The sequence below is a fragment of the Propithecus coquereli genome, unplaced genomic scaffold, assembly GCF_000956105.1.
Source record: "Propithecus coquereli isolate 6110/MARCELLA unplaced genomic scaffold, Pcoq_1.0 Scaffold116, whole genome shotgun sequence".
Classification (NCBI taxonomy): Eukaryota; Metazoa; Chordata; class Mammalia; order Primates; family Indriidae; genus Propithecus; species Propithecus coquereli.
This window is the reverse complement of record NW_012135636.1, coordinates 1012050-1024071: the sequence shown is the minus strand read 5'-3', so window position 1 is coordinate 1024071 and position 12022 is coordinate 1012050. Positions and strand designations below refer to the sequence as shown.

Sequence of the window (12022 nt, the reverse complement as noted above, 5' to 3'; positions counted from 1 at the left end):
GGGAGGCTGAGGCAGAAGGATTGCTTGAGCCCAGGAGCTGGAGGTTGCTGTGGGCTAGGCTGATGCCATGGCACTCTACTCAGGGAAGTAGAGTGAGACTCTGTCTGAAAAAAAAAAAAAAAAGAATTAAAAAAAAATTATTAAATGCAAAAATTCTCAAGCAGAACTATTTTTCTGATCCTAGAACTTAATGGACTTAAGAGCATAGATGTTTTTCTTTGGGAAGGCATATTTGAGATCATTTATTTAAACTCTCTTATTTTCTGGGATGACAAAAATGTTACCAAAAATTGAATAACTTAATAGAAAGTAATTTATCATACCAGAGAATAGTGCTATTCCTACTCTATTATGGTAGTAATTTACCTTAAGACTTTTTCCCTAGAGTTAGGCTTAATCTTCAGTCTTTGTGAAAATTCTCTTGTCAGAATAGAGTTTTCTAATATTTTCTTTTAGTTTCATTTTTATTTCTTTTGTTATAAATTTTGTTCCTTTTCTTTGGTTTTTGTTGTTTGTTTAAGAAGTTTTTACCTGTGTAAATTTTTGTCTGAGGTAAAATAGAGATGATTTTAAACATTAAGCCTTAATTAAGTAAAAGTCCAGTGTAAATTATGTACTTATTCTTGAAGATCTGAGCTGCCTCTGTGTATGTTATTCTTTCACTCAGCTTTAACTAGTAACTTGTTTGAACTGCAAACTTACTAAGAAACAAGTCTAATTATAGGTTGGTCGGTGATTAGTTACCACACATTTTAGAATATCTCTGCATCACTTAGATATTGAGTTATTTGTATTGTCACTTTATTATTTTTAGAATGGATTCTAAATGAAACTCTATGCCTGGATTTTAAACAGTGCTGTAAGTTACTTGTGGAATGCTTTGGATTCTGCCAATATTTGCTGTTAAGAGACAAAATACCAAGTTAAATGATTATGATATTCTTCCCCTTTTTTTATTTTAGAGGGCAGCTGCTAGTTTGGTATCCAGAGAAGAAAACAAAAATGATAATGCTGATAAAGCAGACAGAACTACAGAACCAGAACAGTCTCATTCCAATACAAGCACTCTCACAGAGCGAGAACCTAGCTCATCTAGTCTCTGTAGTATTGATGAAGAACATCTCACAGACATTGAAATAGTTCGCAGAGTTTTTTCTTCTAAAAGAAGTAATGTAAATTTTGTCACAGAGATATTTCGTCAGGTAAAATACCTCTCAGTATTTTTAATTTATAATGAAGACTTTTGTCTTTAATATTAAATATACTGATTTTTAGGTGGTTGCAGTGTTACACACCTGTAGTCCCAGCTACTTAGGAGACTGAGGTGGGAGGATTGCTTGAGGCTCGGAGTTCAAGTCCAGCCTGGGAAATGTAGTGAGACCCTGGCTCTAAAAATATAATAATAATAAACTCCAATAATGTATTAATAGATTACAAAAATATGACTTATGAAAAGTTATGTTTATATTGAACTTTGTAAGAGCACAATTACTTCATGAAATAAAGAATAGTACCATTCTGAGATATATAATTGAAACAAATCTTTGTTATTTCCACTTCAAGTCATTGTCTTACTACCTCAAACATTTCTATCTTAGTGTACAGATTATTTAGAGACAAGAGACTTTTTCCAACAATGAATTGGTTAACTTTTAAAATTGTTTATATTTCACATTTTATAATAAGATAGGAATGTATGTATAGCAGGCCTTTGAATGATACTGTTTCGTTATCTTGTTGGTGGGGGCAAAATAGATTCCTGACCTCTGGGGCCACTGTCTGTGGAGTTTGCACATTCTCCCCATGTCAGCATTGGTTTTATCTGGGTACTTTATTTTCCTCCCACATTCCAAAGATATGCATGTTAGGTGAACTGGTGTGTTTAAATTGTCCCATTCTGAGTGCGTGTGGGGGTGTGTGTGTGAATATGCCCTGAGATAGAATGGCCTCCTGTCCTGGGTTGGTTCCTGCCTTGTGTCCTGTGGTGCCAGGGTAGGCTCTGGCCATCCACAACCCTGAACTGGAATATTTGCGTAAATAATTATCTTACTTGTTTCTATTAATCTTTTAAAAATATATATATAGTTCACATTTATTTCAGTGTTTAATGTTAGAAGTGTTTTGATCTTTATTTAGAAATTTGGTGATGTTTTTGTGACCGGAAATATCGGGTAGGAACTTCACTCTTGTTTATATCAATTAGCCTATGGTAAAACTGGTTTCATTATAAGTCATTTTGCATAAAGTTACACTTTCCAAGAACCTATCAATAACATTAAGTGAAGAATTACTGTATTAGTGTTTTGTAGCAAAGGAAAAGGTATCATTTTCTCTGTTTTTTTTCACTAGGCATTTTTATTACCAATTTGTGAAGCAGCAGCTATGAGAAAAGTGGTAAAAGTATATCAAGAATGGATCCAGCAAGAGGAAAAGCCTTTGTTCATGCAAGAGCCTGAAGAAATTGTAATCACTTCTTCAAACCTCCCTTGTATTGAAAATGTCACAGACCATGATATTTCAATGGAAGAAGGAGAAAAAAGAGAAGAGGTAAAGTTATAAGATTGATATATTTTTGTTTAACAGATTAGAGTTTCACAAAAGTATAATAATGTTAACACAAATATACTTAATAAATGGGAAGGTAAAAATATCTTTCAGTATACTTTGCAATTTAGTTAATATGACAGTCGTTGTCTCAGTACCCTATTACAAAGCCCTGTGATATCATAATTTTTAAAAATTAACATTGAGGTTATATACTTATTCTTTAAGGCATTGTCTAGATCAAAATTAGATCCTATTATAAAGGTATAACATTTAAAACCGTGGTACTATGTTAAAATGGGTGTTACAGTATATACTTCATGGAGTGATTACCAAACTATAACTCCCCCTTCCCTGGAAGTAGTGTCTGTTTTATTCTAGGACTGGCTACCCAGCACAAAGCACAATATTCTGAATTCTTCCTTGGAATCTTTTGCACTAGAGCTGATTACAGAATGTGAAACTTCCTGACCTGGTAAAATAAGCTGTTCTGTAATAAAAAAGGCTGGAGTTTACTCACAGATAGAAAAAGATGAGAGAAGAGAGAGTAGAGGTGGCATTTGAGTCCCTGGTTCCATTTATTCCTTAAGCCTATATGAATTTTCATCCTTTGGTTGTTCAACCCTTGTCACGGGTCAAGTTCTTCAAGAAGCAGGTGCTGAGATGGAGTTAGGAATGCAAGTGTTTATTGAAAGTGATTTTTCTGTTTTGTCTAACTTGCCTTTTCACCAGAAAGTTGTCTGAGATTGATATATATCTTGCTAAATCCAGATAGGAATAACTGGGTAATGTTGTATAAGTACCGCGTGCTAACCGATTGTGCCACTGGAGCTCCAAAATTGGGTAATGTTTATTCACTTTGGTGGTTAATCTAACCTCACCCATGGAATTTAATCAGGATAGTAATGTATGAATGAATAGGCCAGTTCTACAGGGATTTAATGAATGTATGTGTTTGTGTGTGTGTATGTAGACAATCTTACCCCTCTTCCGAGAAGGGGAAAAGTAAGCAGTCTAAGTAATTTGTTTTTCCCAACATTTTTAGTCATGCTATGCCTATGTATATTGAGCCTATCCTGCATCATTTACTATTCTTAAATAAGAATGATAGATAATATAAACTATCTACATAACATAATTAAAAACAGTGGAAGGAAGGAATAAAGGGGGGAAGGGTGGATAGGTTGATGATGTATGTGTGTTGTATAGGTTTGTTCCATTGGTTATTCAAATACTACAACCAGCGTTGCCATTCAAGATGTGATTTTTCAAAGTGTCAGAAATCTTGCTAATGGTATAAACCAAAACCAAAAGGTATAATCATTCATTGATTTACATTTCCAATAAATTCAATATATATTGAAATCATTTAAAAATTTTGGTGTTATAAAATGGAATTAGGTTATAGGTTCAAATAATTATAAATGGGTTTTTAAATTCTTCTAGTATCTGTGAGACATTTAAAGAACGTGCAGAATACAAGACAGTTTTGTGTATGTGTATGTTCATGTGCCTTACAGAATGTTTAGCATTCCCTGTCCTATCCCATTAAATGGGATGTGTTATCTTTCAATTCTTGTGACAACAAATCTCTCTCACAAATTTCAAAATGCCCTCTAAAGCATGGTGTTGCCCACATTGAAACCAGTATTGGAGGTATAAACATCGAAGATACTATTTCTGCTTTCACAGAACTTAAGGTTTAGCCAGAAGACAAACATACAAAGTAAGTATTATAAAACAATGTTACTGCTATGAAAGGGGAATACCTGCCTCTGCTTGTGGAAATCAGGGAATGCTTCATGAAAGTAGTAGTAGGATATAAAGATCAGGTAGATAAATGGGAAAGGTGCCACACAGTGTGAATAGCATCTACAAAGGTGTGAGGAACCTTGAAAATATTCTTACTTGGCTGTAGCTAAGAGTAGATGAGAAAGAATGGTAGGGAATATGAGACTGACAAGGGGTAGATTCTGTGCAGTAACTTGTATGCCATGTTAATGAACTTTATTTACATTCTAGACACTGGAAAGCCTTTCAAGGATTATGAATAGGAGAACAGCATGAATAGTTACATATTTCATACCAGGCCCAGGGGATCATACCAGGCCCAAAGTGGAAGATAGATTAGAGGTCAGTCTGGAGGCACAAAGACCAGCTAGGAAGAATTAGTAAAGTTCAGAAGTGCGATGATAAGTACCTGTTACAGTACAGTGGCAGTTGCAATGGGAATATAAGGGAGAGGACAGGTGTATTAGCTTGTTTGGTGGTAAAACCAATATGCCTTGATGATTAATTGGCTGAGAGAGATAAGGAATGGGGAGGTGTCCCAAGTTTTTGCAATCAGAGTAGTTGCCATTCACACGTGGATAGGAATTTTAAGCAGTGCAAGTTTGGTCCTGGTGGCTAAGGCGGTTGGAGGGGTTAGGTGGATAGGAATGGGGAGGGTGTGGTTAGTAAACTTATTTTTAAATATCTTGAATTTAGGAGCTTTTGGGTCATTCAGGAAGAACTCTTCAGAAGATACTTGATTATAAAGGTATGGAGCTCAGAGAAAGGCTAGGTTAGACCATGGTGCGTTGTACTGGCTACTCAGAGCTGAGTTCCGATATTGCTTCTGGTAAGGGCAGAGATGTTTGTATCAGACTAAATCTCCTGCATATTACAATTATGAACTCTGTATGTATATAAAAAAACAACTCTTTGAAGATACTGGTGAGTGACCAAAAGCAGGAAGAAACTAGAGTGAAATTTTAAAAAGAGAACTACACTGAGTGAAATATGTCTGTCTGATTTTCACTGAGGGAATGCCCTTGTCTGTAAGACTTATAACAGCTAGAACTCAAGCAGAAAGCTGCAATCTTAGTGGTTTGAACTATCAGAATGATGCGAACTTTACTACTCTTTTTGTTTCTTGAAGACTTCACTCTACAGCCAAGAATTTTACTACTCTTAAGTAGGATAAATAATAAGCTATTTTCTATTTCATGTAAGTTATTTGGATTCTGGCATTTAATTTAGAACAGAATTCATCTTTTCCAAAGCTGTAAATAGTATAATCCCATTCTTGAATGTGTAACAGTATGGGAAGGAAATTTTATACATTAGATCTAGAGAAAAATGTGTATCTGAAATGATATAATCTCTGGCATCTCATTATGGATGATGTTTTTCTTTATCTTTTTGTCACAGTGAACATATATTGCTTTTGTAATCAGATACTTATTTTGAGAGAAAGAAACCTGTTTAGTGGTGGGACCTAATGATTTCATTTGTATTTTCAACTTACTGATTTGCTGCAGCATTCTTATTAATGAAATATTAAAAACTTGATATTTTGCTTCAGGAAAATGGGACTAATATTGCTGATCATGTTCGAAATTCCAGTTGGGCAAAAAATGGCTCCTACCAAGATGCTCTGCATAATGCCTCTGAAGAAGCCACAGAACAAAACATACGAGCTGGTACCCAGGCAGTTTTGCAGGTGGATCACTTTATGGCTATTAAAAAAAAAAAAAATCATTACGTTTCAAATATTTAATTTCAGATATGTAAGTTTAGTATTTTTAATAATTCAAATATTTAAGGTCAGTATTTCACTTACAGTATAATTTTCAAATATAATAAATTTACCACCCACATTTATCAATTATTATGCCATATTTTTTCCTTAACTTTCACTTTATAATATGTATATTAATAAACATTACGTATTCTTATTCTAGACAGTTTTAAAATTTATAACTCATATCATGGTGTACTGCCATCTGCAGCTGAGTTTTTGCATTAAACATTTTTTTTTGAGATTCGTTGTTAATATACAGCCATAGTTAATTTACATTTTGTGGTATTGTACTTTATTTCACATTTTGATGGGGAGTCTTTTAAGTTCTTTCCAGTTTCTCACTATTCCAAACAGTGCTATGGTGAACATTCTTACACGTGTGTTTTTGTGCACATCTGTGAGAATTTCCCTAGGTTATATGCCCAAAGTGGAATTGCTGAGTTTTGTAAGATTTGTACATTATTAGCTTTACTTTTTTTGCCAAATTATTCTCCAACATGTTGCAATAATTTATATTCTCTCTAGTTAAGTCTGGGAATTCTCATTTCTTCGTATCCTCCCTATTACTTGTATTGTCAGATTTAAATTTTTTGTTACTCCTAAATATATAAAACTTTATCTCATTTTTTTTTTTAAAAATTGTTTTCCTGTTTTGTTTTCCTTCATCAGTGCAGAATTTGAACATCTTTTCTACTATATGAATTGACTAGTCATGTTTTTTTCTGTTATTCTATTGTGTGTTTGTCTTTTTCTTACTGATTTGTAGGAGTTCATTCAGGGTTTTAGGGGTTTTTTTGTTTATTTTTCTGAGACAGGGACTTGCTCTGTTGCCTTGGCTAGAGTGCAGTGGCATTGTCATAGCTCACTGAAACCTCAGAGTCCTGGGCTCAAGCAATCCTCCTTCCCTAGCCTCCCAAGTAGCTGGGACCACAGACACACGTCATCACACCCGGCTAATTTTTTCTATTTTTCTGTATACCAAAATGTATACAGAATCTGTATATAGAATCTGACTACTACTCAATACTTAAACTACCTCTTGTGTCGAAGCCTCCATAATGTTTTATCTCTATTATTGCTGTAAAGTTCTAATTAGTCTCTCTGCTTCAGCTCTTAACCACCTATCACCCTGCTCTGTTCCTTACATAGTAGACAGAGGGAGCCCATAGAATGTAAGTCAGATTATATTATTTCTCTGCTCATAATCCCCCAGTGGCTTTCCATTATCATTAAGCATCAAAGTAAAAGTCTTCATAATGTTCTGTAAGGCTTTATATCATTGCTTCTCATTGCTTCTCTGTATGGTCCACAGACTAGTGCTGGCCCACAGGATATTTGCAAAATTGAGAGTAAAAGTTTAGAAATGAAATCATTTACTATTTCTTGATTCTGGTAAAAAGTTTAGTTTTGTATTTTTTATGTCTTTTTGTTTTCTCATTTCCTTTTTCCTATTAATTCATTTTGTATTTATTTAATAATAGGATTAGTCAGCAAAAGACTAGTGCAGGAGGACCTCTTCTGTCACTACTGGTAGTGTGAGAAGCTCTGCTTCATATTCTCTGTTTCTGTTTTTCAACATCATCTCCCACTGCTCTCCCCCTGCTCATTTCACTCTACACTCCTAGCTGTTCCTCAGACATGCTAGGCAGGCTTTCACCTTAGGTCCTTTGAACTTGATTTTCCTTTTGTCTGGAATGTTCTTCTTCCAGATTGCAACATAGCTCAGTTTTGTCTTTTTCTTTTCATTTATATTTATATTGACTCTCTAACCCCCTCCCTCCCTTTTGTGCTTACTGGCCCCCACACAGGACAATGAAGTGATAGTGAGCACCTTGTCATCATCATATTAGTTTTTGGCAATACATCTCAAGTTCTGTTGCTGTGTATACATTTGTTATACTTTTTGGTAAATGCTCTTTTTCAGATTGATGAATTTTTGCTTTTTTCTTAGTTTGCTAAAACTTTTTTTTTTTAGTAGGTAATGAGTAAGTGCTGAATGCCTTTTCTGCATGCTTTGTGATAATCATAGTTTTTTTCCATTTTAATCTTTTGATAGGGTATATTACTAGATTTTTCTGATGTTAAAGCATCCTTACATTTCTGGAGTAAACACTACGTGGTTATAAAATAATTACATTTGCTCAATTTGAACTTTAGCATTTTTTCAAGATTTTAATTTCTATGAGAATCATATCATAAATGATATTGGCCTCTTATTTACTTTTCTTATATAGTCCTTGTTTGCTTTTGATAACGAGATTATGTTTTTATAAAATAAATCCGGTGGGTTTTTTTTTTCTTTCTCTCTGAGAGAGCATATGTTAGATAGGAATCATCTTCCATGAAGGTATGGCAAAACTTTGCAGAGCTGTCTAGGCCTGTTGTTCAGGGATGGGTTACGGAGGCCTTGATTACCAGTTCAATTTCTTTCACAGTATTCATATATGCATCTTTTCTATTTCTTCTTGAGTCAGTGTTGGCAATTTATGTTTTTTCTATAATCCATGTCATTAAAATTTCAATTTTATTGGCATAAAGTTACTCACTGAGTTAATTAAAAATCTGCTGAACCGATAGTGATGTCTTTATTTTATTTCTAATGCTTATGCCTCTCTCTTGCTTTTCTTGGTCAGTGTTGCTAGATTTACAGAATCAGCTTTTTTCACTATTTTCAAAGTTTGCTTAATGTTCTTTTCTCTGGCCGGGTGTGGTGGCTCATGCCTGTAATCCTAGCACTTTGGGAAGCCGAGGCAGGAGGATCACTTGAGGTCAGGAGTTTGAGACCAGTCTGAGCAAGAGCTAGACCCCATCTCTAGAAAAAATAGAAAAGTTGGTCGGGCTTGGTGGCACATACCTGTAGTCCCAGCTACTTGGGAGGCTGAGGCAGGAGGATTGCTTGAGCCCAGGAGTGTGAGGTTGTAGTGAGCTATGTCATGCCACTGTGCTCTATCCCGGCCAACAGAGCGAGGCCCTGTCTCAAAAAAAAAAAAAAAAAAAATTCTTATATAATTTTACAACTATAATTTGTTGTATAGTTTTTCAAGGGGCTTTAAATCAGAATTGAGGGTTCACAATAAACAAGTTCTGTTCTCCCAAAGTGTACTTGATACCCTGTGTAGCTGTTGCCATTATGTTAACTTTGTCCTCTATAATGACATACAGTTAATGAGTTGGTTATAATGAATTTACTTAAAGATACATATTGATGGCTTCTCAGTAGTATTATTTATAATGACATCTGTTTATGCAGTCTGTTGTCACCACAACAGATATATACACATAAAAATAAGAAAAAGAGGGTAAAATGTTTTCAACAACTCAGAGTATTCTTCTGGATTTAGGTGTCATCATTTATCCTAAACTATTTGTATTTATTCATTGTTCTTTTCATTTTATGTTAAAGCTGCTCAGTTTAGAAATTCTGTTTTTGCACTTTATTTATTTTCTTTGGATCCCTTCTAGTAATTTTATATTTGTTCTAGATAAATATAAAAATAGGTGTAATGAGTTTAAGTTTCTTATATTAAGCTGGTGGTAGAAGCAGGGTTAGAATTAACCCATAGTGCTTTTAAGTTGATTATAGGCAATCTAGTGATCAACATCTAAGTTCATTTCTCTTTGAATAAGAAATTTGCCATTGAAATTACTGATAATTTCTTTTGTCTTAGGTGTTTATTATAAACTCATCAAACATTTTTCTTCTTGAACCTGCAAATGAAATAAAAAATCTTCTGGATGAGCACACAGATATGTGTAAACGCATTCTTAACATCTATCGGTACATGGTTGTGCAAGTATCAATGGACAAAAAGACTTGGTAAATAATTTTTATTCTTTGTAGATAGAGTGTTTTTGTTATTGTATACACAAGTATAGTAATTTTTAGAGGAATAGTGTCCGTGAATAGGGCTTGTTACAATATTATATGGGCTCTTATTATTGAATAAATGAATAATATTTTATGTAATAATCACGGTGACAATTGTCCTTTTCACTTTATCTCAAACATCTTTGTTCAGACTTCCACACAACCCCTTAGACTGTCCTTCTGAAGTGAGTATATGATAGCTTTATATCCCTTTCCCCCAAAGAATAAATGCATGCATACATGCATGTATGAATAAATGAATTTATGCATGTGTAAATGAATAAGTAGATGATTGAATGTGTGAATGCCCCATTCCTTAGTCTGGCATTCAGAGCCATGTACAGTCAGGCTCCTGGCTACTTTTCCTGTCTTAAGTCTAACTTACACCTTGAAGGGTAGGATCCTGCTTTTCAGGTTTATTAAATTGCTCTTTGGTGAGCACATTCTGAACTTTTCTTTAGAAATATCTAGTTCCTACCATTTTATCCTATTGTCATCACAACTATCTTTTAGATTTTACCTCCTTCTTTCTACATAGCCTTATATAAAATTTTTTCTTCACTTTTTTCATTTTATATTTTTACATCTATATAGTTCTTGTAAAAATTGTCTTGTCCCTAAGATACTTGTATAAATGTCAGTTTACCTCACTGAATTAAGAGACCCTATACTGGTTGTCTTATTTTTGTATTTCCTACATTTCTTAGCACAGTACATTATATTATTGTTGATACTCTGTAAATATTTGTTAATCGAATGAAAAATGGACTTGGGAGAGATGAGAAAGTAGTTCTACAATTTTTGTAAAAATGATACGTGTTTATCATAAAATTCTAACAAAGAAAAGTTTAAAAAAGAAAAACTTTGCTCAGAAACTTACTCTCTCAAGGTAATCATTGTTTGCCCTTTGATGAACATCTGGCTCACCAAATCATACATGTAGTTACATAGTATTATATCATATGTATGTACCGTAATTTTCTTAACCTGTCATTTATTGATGGACATGTCGTTATTTTGTTTTGGGGGGAAGAGAGAACAATGAATATTCTTGTATATATATAATTTTCCTCTTTTGACTCATTCTTTAAAAATAGGAATACTTGGTGAAAGGATATGCCTAATTTATGTTTTGTTACATATGGAAAAATGGCTTTATGTTGAAAAAGTTCTTTACTAACAATATTAATAGAATTACATGTAGAGGTAGTTATTATTAACATGTTTGGAACTCTTTTTTGTGCCAGGTATCTTTCTGAGCACTTTACGTGCCTTTTCTTAATCCTTGTAGCACCCTATGATGTATAATATCCTTATTTTATATGGGTTAATTCTTAGGCACAAATAAGTAACTTGCCCTTGTTCACATAGCTGGTGAGTGGTGAGCAGAGATTTGAACTCTAGTTTTTCTGATTTCAGAGCCAAGTTATTGTTAGCCAGAAATTATACTGCATTGCACCATTCTTTTGCTAGTCCTTTTTTTTCCTTTTTATATTCTTTGAATTATTGAGGAGCCAAGTTATAGTGAGAGACTTGCTATGTGGAACACAGTTTTAGAGTTTTTTCTTAATTTTTTAAGTTCCCTTGAAGAAACAGCGTTTTGGGAGCTTACCCACATATTTATGTTGAATTTATAAATCTTTTCTTTATAAATTAAAATCGTAATTATTGTATTACAAATACAATATACAAAAGTGAAAATGTTGTCTTATATATGAGTTATGGTTTGACCACAGTCAGATAAGATTTTTTTGGAAAATGTATTTGAAATCTATGTAGTTGATTTCACTTAACATTTCGTTTTCATATAGCTAAGGTAGAAGCATAAAGTTACAAATGTGACACCTTTGGTTTTTATTCTGTGAATGACTGCATACATTTGTTTGCTAATAAATTCAGGATATTTTTAAATTGAGTGATAGTTTTCTATTTGTTTCTGCTCTCACTTCCTAGAAAAACCATGATATCTAGATTTAGGATCTTTTGCTGCCTCTTTCACATTTCTCAGAGTGACTGTACCATGTATTGCTGTACCTGGAAGGGGG

General features: G+C 33.7%; 1 protein-coding gene across 4 annotated transcripts in view; it reads left to right on the top strand.

The window, feature by feature from the left end:
- Nucleotides 1-12022, top strand: part of RALGAPA1 (Ral GTPase activating protein, alpha subunit 1 (catalytic)) — a 232168-nt gene that overhangs the window by 62582 nt on the left and 157564 nt on the right. For all 4 annotated transcript variants that reach the window (XM_012658280.1, XM_012658299.1, XM_012658290.1 and 1 more), the window contains exons 10-13: nucleotides 963-1202; nucleotides 2350-2547; nucleotides 5891-6028; nucleotides 9778-9926. In XM_012658280.1, coding sequence (XP_012513734.1) covers nucleotides 963-1202; nucleotides 2350-2547; nucleotides 5891-6028; nucleotides 9778-9926 — 725 coding nt within the window. The remainder of the gene's footprint in view (nucleotides 1-962; nucleotides 1203-2349; nucleotides 2548-5890; nucleotides 6029-9777; nucleotides 9927-12022) is intronic.